Source organism: Amphiprion ocellaris, chromosome 8 (genome assembly GCF_022539595.1).
Source record: "Amphiprion ocellaris isolate individual 3 ecotype Okinawa chromosome 8, ASM2253959v1, whole genome shotgun sequence".
In the NCBI taxonomy this organism is placed as follows: Eukaryota; Metazoa; Chordata; class Actinopteri; family Pomacentridae; genus Amphiprion; species Amphiprion ocellaris.
This window is the reverse complement of record NC_072773.1, coordinates 5021209-5042420: the sequence shown is the minus strand read 5'-3', so window position 1 is coordinate 5042420 and position 21212 is coordinate 5021209. Positions and strand designations below refer to the sequence as shown.

General features: G+C 38.0%; 1 protein-coding gene across 8 annotated transcripts in view; it reads left to right on the top strand.

The window, feature by feature from the left end:
• atp2b3b (ATPase plasma membrane Ca2+ transporting 3b) overlaps positions 1-21212 on the top strand; it is a 77239-nt gene that overhangs the window by 25793 nt on the left and 30234 nt on the right. For 5 of the 8 annotated variants that reach the window (XR_008602598.1, XM_035945909.2, XM_035945911.2 and 2 more), the window contains exons 5-14: positions 1310-1435; positions 4224-4349; positions 6828-6884; positions 7188-7229; positions 9306-9470; positions 9818-9889; positions 12399-12541; positions 16033-16165; positions 19305-19414; positions 19610-19744. Coding sequence is in view for 7 of the 8 variants with exons in the window: in XM_035945909.2 (XP_035801802.2) it covers positions 1310-1435; positions 4224-4349; positions 6828-6884; positions 7188-7229; positions 9306-9470; positions 9818-9889; positions 12399-12541; positions 16033-16165; positions 19305-19414; positions 19610-19744 (1109 nt within the window). In the remaining variant the exon portion in view is untranslated. The remainder of the gene's footprint in view (positions 1-1309; positions 1436-4223; positions 4350-6827; positions 6885-7187; positions 7230-9305; positions 9471-9817; positions 9890-12398; positions 12542-16032; positions 16166-19304; positions 19415-19609; positions 19745-21212) is intronic. The other 3 variants (XM_055013165.1, XM_023265169.3, XM_035945914.2) reach the window with 1 other exon arrangement.

Here is a 21212-nt window from a genome sequence, read left to right as displayed (position 1 = left end):
TACTCTCATGTCTGTAATGTGAATATTAAGCTAGAATTAGCACACAATTATGTAGCTTAGCCTAAAGACTGGAAACAAGCTGTTTGAGCATCTAATAGTTAAGTTTCATTGTCTGGAATTAGAATTACAGGTATTAGCAACATCATTTTGACTAGTCATTATTGTACTGTGACTGGTCAGAATTTTATCCAAGATCTGACTACTGAAAATTACACTAAAAATATGTAATTCAGTAAAAATAATAGTCAAAATAATAAATGCAGATACCTCAAATGTCCTTACGTCCTGTTCAGATTGTTCGAACAGCGCTAATAGAAGCAAGGGCAGCTGCTATGGCGGATAAAATCATTGGAATAATGTCACAAAATAGACAGAATTTATGAGACGCTTTGTTAATCAAAGATTTGCAGTTGAACTTTATTAGAACTTTGGCCTCTGGCTGCTCTGACACAGCGCTAAAACAGCTGGTCATGTACGGTTCCAGTTCCAGTGGCACATTATGTCCGAGTAGCAAACCACATCCTACTCCTAACTACTCATGCAGCTACAGACGTCTACTTGGAGTCAAAATTCTAATTCAAGATAAATGTGATTACATTTTCACTTGGCAGATTTCCAGTTAGAGATGTCTACCAAGTCATTTTGACAAGTTCAGACTTAATTTGATATATCTATAAGGAAAAATGATACATTGGTTGAACAAAGAGGAATTAAAGATGAAACGAATTAACGCTAGTCATAATTCAGCTGCAGACATCCGCATTGTGAATATATCTGTAATAAGAAACCCAATACACAGATTCATTATTTGTTCTGGAAAGAATGACAGCGCGGAAATATGAAATGACAGTTGTGGATATCTGAAATGCCCTTTTTTTGACTGAGAAGAATTAAATTACCTGTAATGCATATTATTGTTAGTTTGAGGAACGGATATTTGGAGTTTTAGGTTTTCATAAGCAGGCAGACAGAAAGAGAGCCTGGATACGTTAAACTTGCTCTTCAAATGTTTAAATAATGATAAAGTTCAAAGACAGGTGAGGCCTGACCCCTAATTTAGCAATAACTCCTGAATGCTACTGGACTAGAAAGTCATAATGCCATTGTAAGATGGTCTCCGGTTCCCATTACTTCATGCTAAGCTAAGCTAATAGCTTCTCGGCAGTATAGCACACATACATAGATGAGAGCAGTAACAATCTTCTTGGCCTGTTTCCCACCACGTTGAGCTTTCCTTCTATACCTTGTTTTTGTGATATGTAGTGGTATAAACAGGTGTAAACTCTGATCTGTGCACACTGGTGTTCAGGTGACCTGCTGCCGGCTGATGGGATCCTGATCCAGGGCAATGATCTAAAGATAGATGAGAGCTCCCTCACAGGAGAGTCTGACCACGTACGCAAATCTGTGGAGAAGGACCCCATGCTGCTCTCAGGTTTGTTTACACATTTTTTAACAATATTTTTTTGCTCTCCCCCACCCTGGTAACAACTCAGAGGCATTCATGTCTGCGCATGTCAAAATCATCTTTATTTGTATGACCTCAGAGGATTTACAATCCGCATAATATCCTCTGCACAATAACATTTTGACTAAAATGTCATCATATATAGACCAATAGACCGTTGTGTAGAGATTGTCAAAGCAGAAAAACCTCAGAATGCAATAAAATGACTTATATTTGCAGTGTAATAAGTACAGTACTACTTTAGTGAAGCTGAAAATGTTCCCTTCTAGTTGGAACAGAGAGGTCTTGGGTCGAATCAGTGCTAACTTGGTAAATACACTACTGTTCAAAGTAAAGTAAATCTGGGTGCTGTCAGCATAATTAGAAGAGTTGGTGTTATTATTTTTGGATAACACGACTGAATGAAAACAGTAGAGGATTTAGCATTGAGCCCTGTGGAACTCCACATATCGCTCACAGGCACAATTACCCGTTGAGATAAAATACACTACTGTTCAAAAGTTTGTGGTTCTTATTTTTCAAAGAAAACCTTTTTTTTTCAATGAAGAAAACATTAAATTAATCAGAAATACAATCTCGACATTGTTAATGTGGTAAATGACTATTCTAGCTGGAAAGGGCTGATTTTTAATGGAATATCTCCATAGGGGTACAGAGGAACATTTCCAGCAACCATCACTCCTGTGTTCTAATGCTACATTGTGTTTGCTAATGATGTTGAAAGGCTAATTGATGATTAGAAAACCCTTGTGCAGTTATGTTAGCACCTGAATAAAAGTGTGAGTTTTCATGGAAAACATGAAATTGTCTGGGTGACCCAAACCTTTGAACAGTAGTGTACATTAACCACATTTCTGTATTTTATACTGTGTACATGATGTACTTTGTGATGCATTGTATTACGTTACTCTGTTAGCATTAATGCTAATGGTAGCAATTTAATGCAATGTTCATCTTAGTCTTGCACCAAGACTTTCAACTCTTGTCATATTTTTAATCACTGTGGGCTAATTTTTCACTGCAATATAACATCCTGCACCCCTATGGAAACAGAACAACCATGACTAGAAGTAGACAGACATGCCTTCTGTACGCTATGCCGTAAACCATAAAAAAGGGAGAAAAAAAATATTTCTGGGGTTATTTATTGCTCAAACAGTAAAACACCTCAAAAATGGCGTGCACAACACTTTTCAAGCGCATACAGGTTACCAATACTGGAACAATATGGTGATTCCCCATCGAACGGATATTTTCAGTTTTACACAGCCTGTAGTTCAGCCTAGTTCAACCAGATATTCCCAGAGTTTTTGTCACATGGCCGGTCCCAGATGTGTCAGTAATGGATTCATAGTTGCACTGAGGAGCACCAACTTTTTTGTTTTTTACAGGATCTGTTTAGGTTTTTAGGGTAACCTTAACTGTTTCCAACTGAAATCTATATTTTTATCAACACTGCATCACATGACAGCTACAAATTGTTTAATAGTCTAGAAACACTTGTGCAGTTCCCCTTAGCTGTGCACTGCATTTTAGTTTCCTTTAGTTCCTTTTTTTCACCGTTGTATTGTTTTAACAAATACAACTGCAAAGAAAGACCACAGAGAAATGCAAAAAAAGAGGCAAAACGACCACAAAGAGACACAAAATTACTTTGAAGAGACGCAAAATGACTATAAACATATGCAAAATACTTGCAGAGACAAAATGCGACCACAGAGAGATACAAAATTACTATCGACCCTATATTACCACAAAAAGACATAAAATGACTATAAATAGACACAATATGACCACAAATAGACACAAAATGACTACAAAGAAACACAAAACACCCCCAAAGTAAGACAAAAAGACCACAAAAAATGACCACAGTCACAAAATGACTATAAACAGACACAAGATGACCACAAAGACACACAAAATGAGTACAAATAAACACAAAATGACCACAAAGAGACACAAAACACCCACAAAAGTGAGACAAAAAGACCACAAGAGACAAAAAATTACCACAAAGAGACACAAAATGACTATAAACAGACAGAAAACAGCCATAGAGAGACATAAAGTGAGTACAGAGATGAGATGTCGTTATATTGTTTTGGTCAGTGTCTCCCTGTCCATCACAGCAACCAGTTCTCTGTGAAAAGGTTCTGGTAAAGTGCAGAAGTTAGAAACTACCTGGTGTATGAAGTGGAGCATTTAGAATCTTTGCATTTTTCTCTGGAGTTGAATGTGAATATTTCAGCAGACTGAATATGTTAACCTAAATCGGTGAGGTGGACAGATCCAAGACTGAATCCAGAGCTTCCTCCATGTTATTCTGGTTCCAGCAACTGCAATTTAAAGTGTGCATGTGACTACCAAGACGTTATGTTATTTATTATTTATGAACGTTTGGCAGAGCTCCAGAAGGAAAAAACTACTCACAATATTGCATTTTTCAATATTTATGGGTCACCAAGTCAAGTCTCCTCAGCTTTTTGCCTTCGGGTCTCAAATAAGTCAATTCTCAGAGTAAAACAAGTCCAAGTGGAGTAGCAAGTCCTCGTTTTTGTGACTCCAGTTCAACTCAAGTCTCTAAATTACACAATTCAAGTCTACAACCAACTGGTGAGGGCAGCTCAGACCATACATTGTGTGTCGTGGTTTAAAGACCATTACAAATATTTGCAGGATCACACATTTTTTTGACCATTTAGGTGAGCCACTTTACATCTGCTAATCTGGAACAATGTGTTTGGATGCTCAGGTACCCATGTGATGGAGGGATCTGGTCGGATGCTGGTGACAGCTGTAGGCGTCAACTCACAGACAGGCATCATCTTCACCCTGCTGGGAGCCGGAGAGGTGGAGGAAGACGGCAAAGAGAAGAAAGGTAAGAGAGCCGGTGGAAACACTGAATTTATACAAACTGTAATCAGAGAAAATTTCATTTCATCTTCTCAGTTGTTGGATCTGCTTGCAAAGGAAAATGAACAAAGTTGATATTCAGTGATACCTACACATGAAGGTTTGTTCTTGGTATGTGCAAACCAGTAGAGGAAGTTAGCAGATGCTTAAGAAAACCCTCTCATATATCTTTACCCTTCCCATGTATGAATCCTTCAAACTGCCCTGAACTCAGATGGTAAGTACGTACACACCTGGATGGATTACTGAACAGGCCCTCTGGGTAAAGAGAAACAAAACTACCACAAGGAGACACAAAAATGTCATCAAGAAACATAAACTGATCACAGACACTCAAAATGACTAAAAAGACAAACAAAACTACCACAGAGAGATCCATAATGACCACAAGGAAACACAAAACAACAGTAAAATGGCGCTAAATGTCCACAAAAAGGCACAAAACAGCAACAGACACATGAAGTTCACAAAGAGACATGAAATGAAAACAGACATAATTCCACAAAGAAACACAAAACAACTATGAAAGGATGCAAAAAGATCACAAGAAGGCATACAATTTCTACAGAAATAAAATCTCCAGAGTGATGAAACAGTCAGAGTCACAACCACAACCACAAAGACAAGAAACCAAGAGACTTAAAATGACTATAAACACCACTTTGTGACCATAAAATGACACAAAATGTCTGTTAACAAACACAAAATATCTACAAAGAGACACAAAACAAAGACATAAAGACACAAAACTACCACAAAAAGACACAAAATGTCTACAAAGAGACAAAAAATACCACAAAGAGACGAAATGGCTACAGAGATGCACCACAAATAGATGAAAAACAACATCGGTCTCAAAACAGCACCAACTGATGTAACACAGCCGCAAAGAATGACAACAGAGAAATGCAAAAAGAGGGGCAAAATGACCACAATTTCAGACAAAACGATCACAAAGAGACACAAAATGACTATAAATGGATGCAAGATGACTGCAAAGAGACAAAAAATGACCACAGGACACACAAAATGACAACAAATAGACAGAAAAGGGCCACAAACAGACCAAAAAAATGACAACACATTTAAACAAAAGGTCCACAGAGAAAAAAATGACCACAAAGAAACACAAAAAGACTACAAATAGACACAAAATGTCCACAAAAGGACACAAAATGACCACAGAGATGCACCACAAAGAGATGAAGAACAAACTCGATCTCAAAACAGCACTAACTGATGCAACACAACCGCAAAGAAAGACCCCAGAGAGATGCAAAAAGAGAGGCAAAATTACCACAAATCTAGAGAAAACAACCACACAAAGACACACAAAAACATAAAGCACAATATGGGAACTCTGAGCGATGGCGCCACCGTTGTTTGGTGTCACTCTAGGGGTCTTTTTTTTAATTTTCGTGCAGGGCGGGGGGGTGGTGGTGGCTGTTACATGTCTGTGCCCAGGGGCCCCTTGTTTCATAATCCGTCTCTGCTCACACACTGCAGCATGTGTGTGTGTGTGTGTGTGTGTGTGTGTGTGTGTCTGTGTGTGTGTGTGCAGTCAAACTGATTTCAGATAAGAGCTTCAGCAGGAAACACACCAGTTTAACCTCATAGATAATTCATCCCACATCCTCTCCGTCCTGCTCAATTCCCTCACGTTCTCATGGCCCCTTTTCCCCTCTAATTCCGTCACCTGGGCTCTTGTTTACGCCACTGTTTGTGTCCTCTTTCCTCGCCGCTCTCTCCACCCCTTTTCCCTTCCCTTAATCTGAGAGAGAGAGAGAGAGAGATGGAGGCTGCAGATTGAATCAATTATTGAAAGAGCAGAGGGGAGAGCGAGGCAGCCGGAGAGATTCAGGGAAGAGTGTCGGTTGGTGGACGCACCAAGCATTAGTCTGTGCTTTAAATTTGTGTCGGAGGCGCCCTGCAGTCAGAGCAGAGCTGCAGACAACGAGGAGCAGCTCACACTTTCCGAAGCACTTAAGGTTAATGTCATTACCCGAGCTTTCATCTCACTTCTTCTGCGTGGGAACGCGAGCTGATTGTTGTCAAAAAAGGAGAAAAAACACCATTCTGGGACCAGATTGGCTCGTTTTGTGAAAGACACGCCGCTTGTTGTCTTGGTGTTTTGCACTCAGAGCCTCCGCAGGTCGGATCATTCAGACAGTCATTTACTGGAGCTGATACATTATTCATGAGACTTCTACAAAATGCCATAACTTGTTAGTTTTTCCTCGTGAAATGTTGGTTTGCTTTCTCTTTTATCTGTCTTCTCATTTGGAGGCTTTTTTTTCATCTCAGCAACATAAAAAAAACATTCTGCTACAAGAAGTCGTGCGTGCAATTATTCTTCTTTTTGTTTTCCCCCCTCTTTTTTTGCCAAATCTCCTCATGTGCCCCCTCCAAAACCTTCCTCCCTTCACACGTCTCCCCCAAACAGAGGACAGTACTCAGTTACTCATCCCTGCAGATGCCAGTTACAGCACAGTCACCAATGGTATGTGAGCATAACGTTGTCGACCCCTTACTTCTTTTCCTCGCCCATTAATGGACCCCACGGTGCAGTGAAAGTGACCTCTGATTAGACTTATGCATTGAAAAATGTCTCTCAGTCTCCTGACCCAGTGTATAAACGTGTGCACCTTTATAACTCTTCCCTTTAGTATAATTTTTCTGTGATTTTCCTGTTTCTGAAAGTGTGTGGCTGTTCCCAAATTGAATATATTAACTTTTATAGGACAAATTTTTCATAAATTCTTGAATTCTACCTCTTGTCTAAATCATGCTACCTTTCCCTCAGGAAAACAACCCGATGGAGCAGTGGAGAACAATCAGAACAAAGGTAAAAACATTTCTTGGTTTGGTTTGTACGATGTGCTTTCTCCATCTGCAGGGTTTCAGGAATCTCGTCAGACACAAATTGAGACAAAACGACCACAAAGAGACACAAAATGAGCACAAAGAGACTAAAAAGTGACTAAAAATGAACATAAAATGATCACTAAGAGACACAAAATGACCATAAACAGACAGAAAACAACCATAGAGTCACAAAATGAATACAGCGATTAATCACAAAAAGATTTTTTTTTAACAACAACCTCAATCAGCACCAACTGATGCAACACAGCCACAAAGAAAGACCACAGAGGGTTGCAAAAACATCATTAAGGGACACAAGATGACCTCAAATGGAGGCGAAGCAACCACAAAGAGACACAAAATGGCTATAAACGGGTGCAAAATGTCCATAAAAACACACAAAATGTCTTCAGAGACAAAAAATTACCACAGAGGCAAAAGAGATGAACCGCAAAGAGATGAAAAAACATCAAGCTTGATCTGAAAACAGCACCAACTGATGCAACACAACTGCAAAGAATAACCACAGAGAGATGCAAAAGGAGATGAAAAATTAACGCAGATTGAGGAAAAAATTTTGGCAAATCTTAAGAAGTGGGTTGTTCACAAGAAAAATCTGATTACATAACGTGGTCCAGTCTTGGTTTCAATCTGAATTAAACTTTTTAGTAGAGATTGAGATACCTGAGATCCGAAAACATCTGCAGAAATGTAGCAGAACTTTAAAACTGGTCAAATAAAACATTTGCATCATTAAATATGTATATATGTATATATATTGCACTTTATTTGTTTCACTGTTACAGTGTTACAGTAGATGAATTAAACACTATCCTTCCTATTAACCCTCCGAACCCCAAAGCCATCCAGCACATTTAAAAGGTATCCTATCATAAAAAAATCACCAAAATTACCCTGATTATCAGAGCCGAAAACTATAAAAACAGAAGAAAATGGTCAGATTCTGCATATTCCGACAGTCTTTAAACTACTCATCTGTGACATGCTGTTCCATTGGTAAAATTAACTAAATTTAAGGTTAAAATCCTGATATTTCAACAATTATTAAACATGACATTTTAAAAAATTATGTAAAAAGAACCATTTATGATGAAGAGATTCTGTAAAAAACAAAATATTTTACGCTTGTCAATACAAGCATAAAGCTATTATTATCTTAACTGTGACCGACAATCACATGACATAAATTCAGGGACTTTTGGGCTGAACTGCAGGCAGTGTTTACACGGAGCCAATAGGAGTCATGTATGTATGGAAAGAAATGTTAAATGTAAGTAGTAAAATATTCATAGTATGTAGAGCCATCGTTTTATTCTAGTGCTGCTATCATCTGTGGCCACTTGGAAAAATTTGCTCTCTCTATTTCTAGCCATGGTTGTGCTGCTCACATAGAGGTGCAAGATTTAAAAAAAAAAAAAAAAAAGAGTTTACAGTGAGTAAAAATATGACAGGAGCAAAACAACAGCCAGAATCTGCTTGGAGTCCAAAGGGTTAAGCCTTTCAGTGCAGTAAATTTTAAAAAAGTATTTTGCCCCCATAAAATTATTCTCTAAACAGCTGTCAATTTTTTAAAAATGAAGGTATATTTAATACAAATGATTGTAGGTGTCATTTATTACTGTATATTAACACAATCAGCAATAAAAGCTCTTCTTTGTTTTTGTTAACTATTGGACATTTAGCATTTTTATGATCTAAGATATGTCTTCATGAATGCTGAAGGAATATTATATTTCTGTTTGTTTTTATTTACCTGTTGTGTGTTTAAATGAAATTCAAAATAAAATAGAAAAACACCTAGTGACTCAATTAATCCAGATTTTTTAATCTTTTTCGAATTTGCTGAAAAAGCCAACACAGACCTAAAATAGATTACCTGATCCTGGGCAGTAAAACATGGGATTTCCAAATCTAGATCGTTCTGATCCACAATAAACTGTTTGAACAATGGGGCTCAGGTGCAGCGCTGAGGAGAGTGTAAATAAATATTTTTTTTGGTTGTTTTTTATTTTAAATTTGTTTTTGTGTTTTTCAGCCAAGAAGCAGGACGGGGGTGTTGCCATGGAGATGCAACCCCTGAAGAGTGCAGAGGGAGGCGAGGTGGAGGACCGAGAGAAGAAGAAGACCAATGTTCCTAAGAAAGAGAAGAGCGTCCTGCAGGGCAAACTCACCAAACTGGCCGTTCAGATCGGCAAAGCAGGTACACAGCAGTCTCCCCCGATTCCTGCTCTGTTAACAGGAAGCTCCTACACTCACAATTAATTGTTGCGGTGACGCACATCATTCGGAATCTGAGCTCCTCTTGAATGCGAGGAATAAATTACGGGATGTTGTGTGAAACTTGGCACATCAGATGCGAAGAGTCCATTTTTTTAGCGCTCAAAAACAGATGAAGGTGATGTTCTCGAGTACTATAAACTGTGACGGAATGAGATCGTGCAGGTAAAGCAGTGGAGTGAGTGATGATGTGGCTTTTTATGTATTGTAATACAATTCAGAAAGGGTTTGACTGAAAGACTCTGATGAATTGTCTCTGTTTTCTCACAGGTTTGGTGATGTCGGCCATCACTGTCATCATTCTGGTGCTGTACTTTGTCATCAACACATTTGTCGTTGAAGGTTTGTACAGCTTCCCGTCCCTTCTCTGTTTCACTCCCTCCTGACTTATATTAAATATTTACCACTCTGCTGATGACGACTTTCAAGCACTACATTTGTTTGGCTTTAAAACATGAACATTTATTTTGTAGCATCTTAAGAGTCGTGGCAGTTTTCCCACAAACCTGCTACTTCGTCTGTTGTTCTTTGTGAAAAGAACTGACTTAGCCCAGGCCAGTTCAGTTTACTGAGGGACTTCCAGAGGCTTTCATTTTTTTTCCACCACAATTCCCAATTCTAAAAAATTCTGCTAAAATTTCACCACTCAAAGAATTGCAGCATCATCGTTACAGGTAATGAGGGACTCGTCTATCTCAGACGCTTAACAGCACCTCAAAGAACCGCTCTTCTATGTTTTTTATATATGCTCTCAATCGGTAACATTACAGTGTTGACAACCGTTGTTTTACAGATGATGCACAGTTTTATATGCTTGTTTTGTCTTTATAAACAGTGTTAGTTGTTGGATCTGTTATTAGTTAATGCTTGTCATTTCATCTCAATTCTTCAGGGGCCTTCCTGTTCAACCATCTCTGATTTGCTTGAAATGTTTCTATCATAAACCACCAATATTTTAAATGGTATCTGTAAAATTTTAAATCTTCTAAGCTATCACATTTTTTTGCACGTTGAAATTTGAGGCTAAGTTTGAATAATATCTCAGGAACTAATGAAGATAAAAACCTGAAATGTCACTGTTTTTTCTCACCGTGTCATTGTTTGAATTTGCACTATTAGACACATACATCAACTAGTCTCTGATTGTGCATAAGTTGAAAAATAAGAAACAATTGATAATGCAGAAGTCAACTGGTGATACACTATATTGCCAAAAGTATTCGCTCACCTGCCTTGACTCACATATGAACGTAAGTGACATCCCATTCCTAATCCATAGGGTTCAATATAACGTCAGTCCACCCTTTGCAGCTATAACAGCTTCAACTCTTCTGGGAAGGCTGTCCACAAGGTTTAGGAGTGTGTTTATGGGAATTTTTGACCATTCTTCCAGAAGCACATTTGTGAGGTCACACACTGATGTTGGACCAGAAGGTCTGGCTCTCAGTCTCTGCTCTAATTCATCCCAAAGGTGTTCTATGGGGTTGAGGTCAGGACTCTGTGCAGGACAGTCAAGTTCATCCACACCAGACTCTGTCATCCATGTCTTTATGGACTTTGCTTTGTGCACTGGTGCACAGTCATGTTGGAAGAGGAAGGGACCAGCTCCAAACTGTTCCCACAAAGTTGGGAGCATGGAATTGTCCAAAATGTCTTGGTATGCTGAAGCATTCAGAGTTCCTTTCACTGGAACTAAGGGGCCAAGCCCAGCTCCTGAAAAACAAGCCCACACCATAATCCCCCCTCCACCAAACTTTACACTTGGCACAATGCAGTCCGCCAAGTATGGTTGTCCTGGCAACCACCAAACCCAGACTGGTCCATCAGATTGCCAGATGGAGAAGCGCCATTCATCACTCCAGAGAAGGCGTCTCCACTGCTCTAGAGTCCAGTGGTGGCTGCTTTACACCACTGCATCCAACGCTTTGCATTGCACTTGGTGATGTATGGCTTGGATGCAGCTGCTCGGCCATGGAAACCCATTCCATGAAGCTCTCTGCTGAAGCACTGTTCTTGAGCTAATCTGAAGGCCACATGAAGTTTGAAGGTCTGTAGTGATTGACTCTGCAGAAAGTTGGCCACCTCTTGGCACTATGCTCCTCAGCATCCACTGACCCCACTCCATCAGTTTACGTGGCCTACCACTTGGTGGCTGAGTTGCTGTCGTTCCCACACACTACCACTTTCTTATAATACAGATGACAGTTGACTGTGGAATATTTAGGAGCGAGGAAATGTCACGACTGGATTTGTTGCACAGGTGGCATCCTATCACAGTTCCACGCTGGAATTCACTGAGCTCCTGAGAGCGACCCATTCTTTCACATATGTTTGTAAAAGCAGTCTGCAGTCTAGGTGCTTGATTTTATACACCTGTGGCCATGGAAGTGATTGGAACACCTGATTCTGATTATTTGGATGGGTGAGCCAATACTTTTGGCAAAATAGTGTATTTTCTATTCAGTTGCATGCCACAATAATGCAAAACAAATCATACAGAATACTTTTTAATATGAAATATCTGATCAAAAAAAAATGAAGCTTTCATAAATGATGGAACGGTAACACGTCTAGTTCAAGACAACCTAATCCAAATAGAACAGAGTTACAGTGCTGACAATTGTTTTGCAGATGATACACAGTTTTGTATGCTTGTTTTGTCTTCATGAATAGTGTTAGTTGTTGTAGCTGTTATTAGTTAATGCTTGTCATTTCATCTCAAATCATCAGGGCCCTTCTGCTCAACCATCTCTGATTTGCTTGAAATGTTTTTTTTTAATCACAAACTAGGACTATTTTAAATGGTATCTGTAGAACTTTTAGATCTCTGAGCTTCTGATTTGTGTTGCAGGTCGCACATGGATGACAGAGTGCACTCCGGTCTACATCCAGTACTTTGTCAAGTTCTTCATCATTGGAGTCACTGTGCTGGTGGTGGCCGTCCCCGAGGGTTTACCACTCGCTGTCACCATCTCTCTGGCTTATTCTGTCAAGGTAAACCCACCAGACCTCTTTAATAAACGATAAGATGCGTAGGAGCTGTCGGCTCTTCAACTAGTGTCACACTGTGTGCAAAAACCACCATGGAAGCTGCATATATTGACTTTTTACAGCACAATAATCACAATGATGTGCAGACAGTAGCTAGCTCTTTAAAACCCTCCATCAATACGGCCCATGCATGTTTTTTAAGGTTTAAAGAACACAAAAGGAATAGTTTCACGTTTTGATTCTACGTGCACTAAAAAGTAGAGTAACATGTGGTTCTATAGTGGGTTTATGCGCCAAGTAATTTATCAGGAAGCAAAAAAAAAAAAAAAAGTCTGTTTTCAAATGCGCGTGCTTAATTTGGCTTCTTTGGTGCTGCACTGTTTCCATTTTTTATGTTAAGCTAAGCTAACCGTCTCTTTGCGGAAGTTTTGGGTTAAACATGTAGAAACAAGAAAACAAATAAGAGTATTTTACGAGGTTGAACTGTTTCTTGAACCTTCACATTTATCTGACTACTAATTTTGCAAAAAGACACTAGAAATTGACCAAAAATCTGAGACAAGGCAGTAAAGAGCCGTGTAATTTGTAGTAATATATAATGCGAATAGCCTACAACATTCTTTAGCCATAAAACTAAATGTAAGTTTAGAATTAGAAGTTATTTTTGTTGGACTACCATTATTATTAGAAGCCTGATATTAAATTTCATATAATGCATTTGCTAGATTTATATAAAATGTACATAAATACAGTTTTTTCCATGTGCTTTAAGACCTGCAACTTCACCATGCATTTCTACTCATGAAACTAAACATGGGCCCTTGATTTCGGTCTTAGTACCACACAGTCTTAAAACAAATTGAAATGGTTAAATATCTATAGTATGCAGTTACTTTATTTCGAGTGTGTTTTGTGCAAAATCTACATGTAGGTTCCAGATTTTTGCAATTTTTGTGAAAGGAATAATCAAAGAAATTCAGCTTTCATTATCTTATAAATGAATTCTCTCTTTCTGTTCATGTTTGTGCTTTATACTGCAGTAAAAAAAGAAAGGAGCCCACAGTGAGGAAAAAAGTGAAAGCAGGAAAAAAAGTCCCAGAAAGTGCTTCAGAGAATTAAAACATGAAGAAAGAAAAATAACATTGACATGGAATCTAAAGATAAGGACATGGATATAAACATGGACAGAAGGACAAGATAATTCATGATAAGTACTTAATGTTCAGTCAAAGGCAGCATTGAACATAAAAATTTTAACCTGGTTGTCAAAGTGGAAGCAAACCTATCATCTTCTGGAAGTTTGGTCCACTGAGAGCAGCATGAGATTTCTTTCAACTCCTGTCTTTGATGTAGTGGAAGTCAGACTGAGACTTGAGAACTGCTGTGAAGTGTTCACTTTTCTTTATCTTTACCAGAACTACAGAAGCGGTAGAGTTTTTTGGTAGGAAACTTGGGAGAAAGACCATAACAGTAATGTAACCTACTAGGAATGAAAAGCATGGACTAGTGACTGAAATCCTCTGATTCTTGCTATGTAAGATGGTAGAATCAAAATTTGTAAGTTTGAGTTCACATTTTCAGAGATAATTTCAGCTGTGTTGACTTTTAGCTTTAAAAACGTCACATTCAGTCATTTATTTGTTCAGTGCCCTTGCAGAGAGTTAGTCGAAGGGAGTTTGGTTGCTTGGTGACAGAGCAAAATAAATCTGGGTGTTGTCAGCATAATTGGAAGAGTTGATATTATTTTTGGATGAAACGACTGAATGAAAACAGTAGAGGATATAGGATTGAGCCCTGTGGAACTCCACATATCACTCATAGGCACAATTACCCATTGAGACAAAATACACTACCATTCAAAAGTTTGGGGTCACTTAGAAATGTCCTTGTTTTTGAAAGAAAAGACATTTTCTCAATGAAAATAACATAAAAAATTAACCACAAATCCAGTCTAGACATTGTTAATGTGGTAAATGACTATTCTAGCTGGAAACGGCTGATTTTTACTTTGCAAGTGAATGTGATTCAGGTTCTTAATCCAAGTGTGCATGTAGTTTCAACAAAGACTCTGGTGTACAAATCCATTTTGCAAATCGTAAAAATAGTCTTTGAAAATAGCAGTTAATTAAAATCATTAAATTATATCTTTGTGTTATGTGTCAAAATAGATTTTTCTTCAGATATAAACTGTATACCATTTGGCTGCTGCAACACGTTGTTCCAGTTGATCTTTGTAGAACTTATGAGCTCTGCAAAGTTTCCTGCAAAAAATATCCTAACTGTCTGAGCCCCAAGGAGTTTCTGCATGTTTTTTTTGCTCCTGTCATGTTTTTGATCACTCTGGGCTCATTTTTCACTCCAATATAAAGTCCTGCACTGCTGTGGACACAGCACAACTTTGGCTTGAATTAAAAGAAACTCAAATGTGTCTTTTGTGCAGTGTGATATTGCCATGAATCATAAGAACTAGAAAAACAAACAAAAGTTACATCTTTTTGACTAATTGTTTTACTAACTGAAAAAAGAAACTGAAATCAACATGTACATTTTTTCCAAGCACCAACAGGTGTAACCAATGGTGGCTTTACATACTATGCATGTTTTACTACTTTTTAAAAAATTTTGTTTCTATGTTTGTCTTCTATCTGTTTGATGCGAACACAGTCTGCAGTTCAACCTAAAGCTCTGTTGTCACATTACTGTTGGGTGCAGCTAAGTGCAGAATTTCTGTTTTTTTACAGAGTGTGGTTATTAAAAACTGTTTATTTTTGGCAACTCTTTCAGCAAGACACATAGAATTTGCAATTTTGATGAAATATCATGATTTTGGGCTTAGATTTGGTTAAGTTTTTGGTTGGAACATCACATCACAGATGAGTAGTTCAAGCACTGTTGGATGAATCTTTGTTTTTTCAGTTTCTGGCTCTCATAAATGGTGGAATTTGGCAATAACGTGCCTTTTCAAACCTACCGGCAGTATTTGGAGTTCAGAGTGTTAAACGTGCAGTGTAGAAATTTGTTTTTTAGCCTGTAATCCTTACGAACAACAAGTTTAATTTTCTCTTTGGAACATCAGAACATTTTCTTGGATGCTTCTTCGGTCTTTCTGGTCCCATCATACTGCCAGTTGCTGTTCAGCTCTGGCAAACCAGTCACTGCTTTTTGACGTAAAATACATGCCAGTATGTGAATGCCGTCACAGGCCTTTGATTTAAAAATCCGACACACTGTGAAGTACAGAGAGATTTACCTGACACCGATAGGCCTAATAACCATTGTGACTCATTCACCAATGTAGCAGATGTTGTTTTATATGTAAATGTCCCTCATGCTAGGTTTAAATGAAAATAAGCATCATACCTATCCCTGAATTTTTCCTCCCTCTCTCCTTACCTCTTAACAATGCATTTTCTCTGACCTTCCACTCTTCCACTATCCATCATTTATCCCACCCCCCACCATCTCTCTGCTCTCCATCACTATTTCATATGTAGAAAATGATGAAAGACAACAACCTTGTACGGCATCTGGATGCTTGCGAGACCATGGGCAATGCCACGGCCATCTGCTCCGACAAGACTGGCACCCTCACCACCAACCGCATGACGGTAGTGCAGACTTACGTAGGTGAGTGAAGCATGAAAAATCTCTTTAACCAACACTTTGATTGACCAAAATGAAAACACGACGGGATTCTCACTGCATTGGAAGAGTCGTGAGGTGCATCGAACTCACTTATCCTTCAGGTTAACCTTTATTTATATGCTAATGATCTATTTATAGTCGGTTTTGTAGATGTTTTTTTCTCATTTTCAGAGAAGCAAATTGCTTATGTGTTCTTGGGTTACAGCTGACACTTTCTTCAGCTAAGCACATGTGTGTCTGTTACATGACTATGGCCAGAAATAGAGGCCATCATGACTCATGGAGTTACAGTCTGACGAGGCTTCTTAGTAAAGAATTGTGGCCTTAGAGTTTCTGTTATGGTGAAGAAAGCCCCTTCTGGAGGGATGCTTCTCATCTCTAGTAAGATTTTTGTTTGTGGAAAGTTGGACTTAATTGATATCTAAAACTCACAATAAGTTAAACTTATCAAATCATTGGGAACTGTGTATATCAAACTGACTGAAAATAGTTTTGGGTTCACTGTCTTACTGTGCCTCAGCTGTCATTTTGTTTCTCTCTTTGAGAGAGACACTAGACAGATTTTGTCTTTCTCTGTATTGCATCAGAGAATAAATTTAACATCTACCCAGCAAGGTGTTCGATTTATTTTTTTAGCATCTTAATGACTAAAGAGTCATGGCAGTTTTCCCACAAACCTGTTACTTCAAGGCACTTCTTCTTTGTCAAAAGAACTGATTCAGCCAAGCCCAATTCAGTTTACTGGGGGACTTCCAGAACCTTTCATTTATTTCCACCACAATTCCCAAAATGGAAGCTGTGGCACATTAACCATGGATAGAAGTAAAATTCTGCTAAAATTTCACCACTCAAAAAATTGCAGCATTATAGTTACAGGTAAGGAGGGACTCGTCTATCTCAGACACTTAACAACACCTTAAAGAACTTTTCTTCTATGTTTTTTTATACGTGCTGTCAGTCAGTAGCATTACAGTGTTAACAACCATTGTTTTACAGATGATGCACAGTTTTATATGCTTGTTTTATCTTTATAAATAGTGTTAGTTGTTGGACCTGTTATTAGTTAATGCTTGTCATTTCATCTCAAATCCTCAGGGGCCTTCCTGTTCAACCATCTCTGATTTGCAGGAAATGTTTTTTTTAAATCATAAACCATGAATATTTTAAATGGTATCTGTGAAATTTTAAATCTTCTGAGCTAGCACATTTTTTTGCACATTGAAATTCAAGGCTTAGTTTGACTAACAATATCTCAGGAACTAATAAAGATAAAATCTTGAAATGTCACTGTTATTTCTCACCGTGTCATTGTTTGAATTTGCACTATTAGACACATAGATCAACTAGTCTCTGATTGTGCATAAGTTGAAAAATAAGAAACAATTGATAATGCAGAAATCAACTGGTGATATTTTCTATGTAGTTACATGCTGCAATCCTATAAAATAAAACATATAGAATACTTTTAATATGAAATACTTGATCACAAATAATTGAAGCTTTCATAAATTATGGAACTGGTAGGGCAGGGTTGTTCTAGATAGCTTAATCCAACTATAACAGAGTTCTGCAGTATCAAAGTGCTTCTCAAAATTTAGCGAACAAAACATCTTTTTAATATGGACATTGTATTAATTTTAATGTACATTACTTTGTCTGGAGAATCAGGGTGAACTTTTATCTGTTGTACTTATTCAAATTCACATACTTGTTGGAAGAGATGCTTGAACATGAACACTTCAACAGTTACTATAAATATACATCAAATTTATTCCCAGTGGAACACAAAGCAAGAGAATACACTTAGATCCTATGAAACAGTTCCCACAGTTATCATGAGAATACATTTACCACTAAAGTCTTGTTCACATAAGTACATCTGATTGCCATTAAATCTACGCCAAAAAAAATTATATTGTTCTGTGTTATTGTGACATATGGTTCAGAAAATGTCACTGGGTGCTTTTGCATTATCAATTTTACTGGTAATGTAAGTTTAAAGATGGCACTTTTCATGACAACTTCAATTTTTTTTTATTATATATTTCAGCTGATTCATAGTCAATCACAGTTTGATCTACTTGTCCAGTATTGCAGATTCTGAATCAATAGCATGACAGTAACAGTGAAAATGTATTTTTTTTGTCTTAACATTTCCTGAAATAGTCGCTCAAACAACCTCAAATTTCTTGTGTGAAAAAATGTGTTGAAAGTAGGTAGATAGGCTTTTTTTTTCTTTTTTCAGGCAGATCAGAGATGGTGGAAATTGTTCTATAAAACTGATGATTTGAGATGGGGTGACCCTGCTGTCTTTGCTAGTTGTAGACAGCTTCTGTTCATCCACACTGGATCAAACACAGCCATCTGCTGCTTTTTCCACATTCAGATTTTGGGATTCCTATTGTAAATTTAATGGGAGTGCCTCAGCAATTTACAACTGCACTTGCACAATGTGGGAGACACATTTTGAAAACAATGGTCAGCACTGACAAAGCAGAGGCTGAGACATTCTGACTTTTAGTCCTTACTATGAGCTCCTGGCTCCAAACGAGATGGATCCTTTTCCAGTAATGCAACTCAATAGCGTCTGATTAAATGTCCTGTCCCTGGTAAGTGCCCATGTCTTTCAAACGCAATGCTCCAGTTTGTGACAATTACTTTGTCGCCACCTGATGTCATCACCAGGGTTATTTTCTCGGGCTTGATAAAGCTCCTCCAGAGCCGCAGAATACATTATACAAGTGTTTTCACAGGCTCAATAGCACTCTGAATGATGAAAAAGTGTCCCTTTGAAATGCTGCAAGTAATGCGCTGCATAACTCTCCAAACCTTGGCCTAGAGACGTTATAGCCCAAAAAGTCATCACTGAAATCAATAGAAATACACTTCACTTTGATAGCACAGCAGCCTTTTATCTCTCTCTCTGTTTTCATGATCAAGTCTGCAGCGATGAGGGTAAATATTGCAGAAATGTGTCGAGATGTAGTGATTTTGTCAGTGTAATGGGCGACTCGTTATCAGATTTTTTTTACAGAGCAACAGGAGTGCATGGAAAAAGCATTTAGACTGAGTGTACTGAGATTATTATTGATAAGCATTAACCTTAGAGTGTTTCTTCCAGGTGATGTGCACCACCGTGTGATCCCAGACCCTGGACAGATCAACCCCCGGACACTGGATCTGTTAGTCAACGCTATTGCCATTAACAGCGCCTACACCTCCAAGATCTTAGTGAGTCATTCACACCCTGAGATGCCATCCTCAGGTTTTATGAATTTTGCAGACACTTTAGCAATTCTCGATTGTCAGTGTTTAAATTAATAATGTCTTCATCTCCTGTGGCTTTGTTTTAATCCCATTCTTTTCATTTGTGTTTATTTCTCCCTCTTTACCATTCCAACTTGCATCATACTCACTCTCCATCAGCCTCCTGATGTGGAGGGAGGTCTGGCTAAGCAGGTGGGCAACAAGACAGAGTGTGGTCTGCTGGGATTTGTATTAGACCTACAGCAAGACTACGCTCCTGTCAGAGACCAGATCCCTGAGGAGAGACTGTACAAGGTAAGGAATCATGAACTACATCCACCCTCATTGGTTACAGTTTATTTAGAGCACTTTACAGGATAGTCATTAATTAACAAACAATCAGTCGTGTCATATTGTTTGCCTCATGACTCTGACAACACTATATATTTTGGTGTTATACTCTACTATGCAGGCACATTTGATACCACTATTGAAGCTCAAATGAGAGCTTGGCACACTTGCAGCACCTTGAACAGTAGGTCAGAGTTGCATTCTGTTTTACTTTTGATGATGCAGCTGGTCTAACTCTGAATCGTGTTGTATGATACACAAGGATCATTAGCAATGAGATTTTGAGAGTTTATTGCGGGGCACCATGGATGGCAGCAGCATAACTCGCTAAGAAGTCGCTAAGAAACAAACATTCACAGGTTCTCTGTCATTATAGAGATAAATCCTGAAGAGAAAGCATTTAAAAATAACTGTAATATTGTGGCAGCAGTAGCACCAAAAAATACTCTCAAACAACAGAAAATAACTATCTCATAAAATAATTTTTTGTAGTTACAATACAGTTTCTAGCCGCTAAGCTTTTAGCGTTTTGGATTGAATTGGCTTTTTAATAGTTTTAAAATAACAAAATTAATTATTATTTTATATTTACTATTTTCTGTCACACAATTTCAATTTTCTTTTTAAAAATAATTACTTTTTATGTTTATTCACAATTACTGGTTTTAGATGTTATTTTACATTTGGCATGTAAATTCACAGTCTGTTTTGGTAAATACATTGATATTTTTGTGTGTTCAAAAATACAGGAAAAATCTGTGAAATAAAAGAAGGAAAACTCATTAAAATTACAAATTTTAGGGTGATATACACCAACATTACAGCAAAACTAATAGTCAGCATCCATAGTAGATTCTCCGAAGTAGAGATGGCTATCAGTCAATCTAGTGAGATTTGAGATATTTCACTGGATAAATGAAAACTCTACTCTGCTTTTGATACAAAGGAAAAATCAATGGAAGACCTTGGTCTTTAGGATTCATCCTCTGGCCGCTTTGGTTATCTGGATGTACCAGATTTAATGGATATTCACACTTGAACTTGTTTTATCGCACTTATCCAGGTTGTTTTTCACCTTACTAGATCCTTTCTTGTGCTGTATCTGCTCTCAGATGTATGTCACTTTGGATAAAAGCGTCTGCCGAATAAAATTGTAGAACTGTAGAAATCTCTCTTGTAGTTGTTAAGACATAGAAAATAAGGCCATCACCTGAGATCAGGGAAATCTGTGTAGTGGTTGATGAGATATTCAAGTCTGAACCATAGACTTCATGGACGCATACTATTAACAAGGCTCAAAATATGTTCTTTCAGAAAAATCCATCTATTTTCTTCCGTTCATCTGGGGTTGGGTTGTAGTGGCAGCAGGATAAGCAGGCTTTCAAGACATCCATCACCCCAGCATCGTTTTTCAGTTCCTCGTTTGTATTCC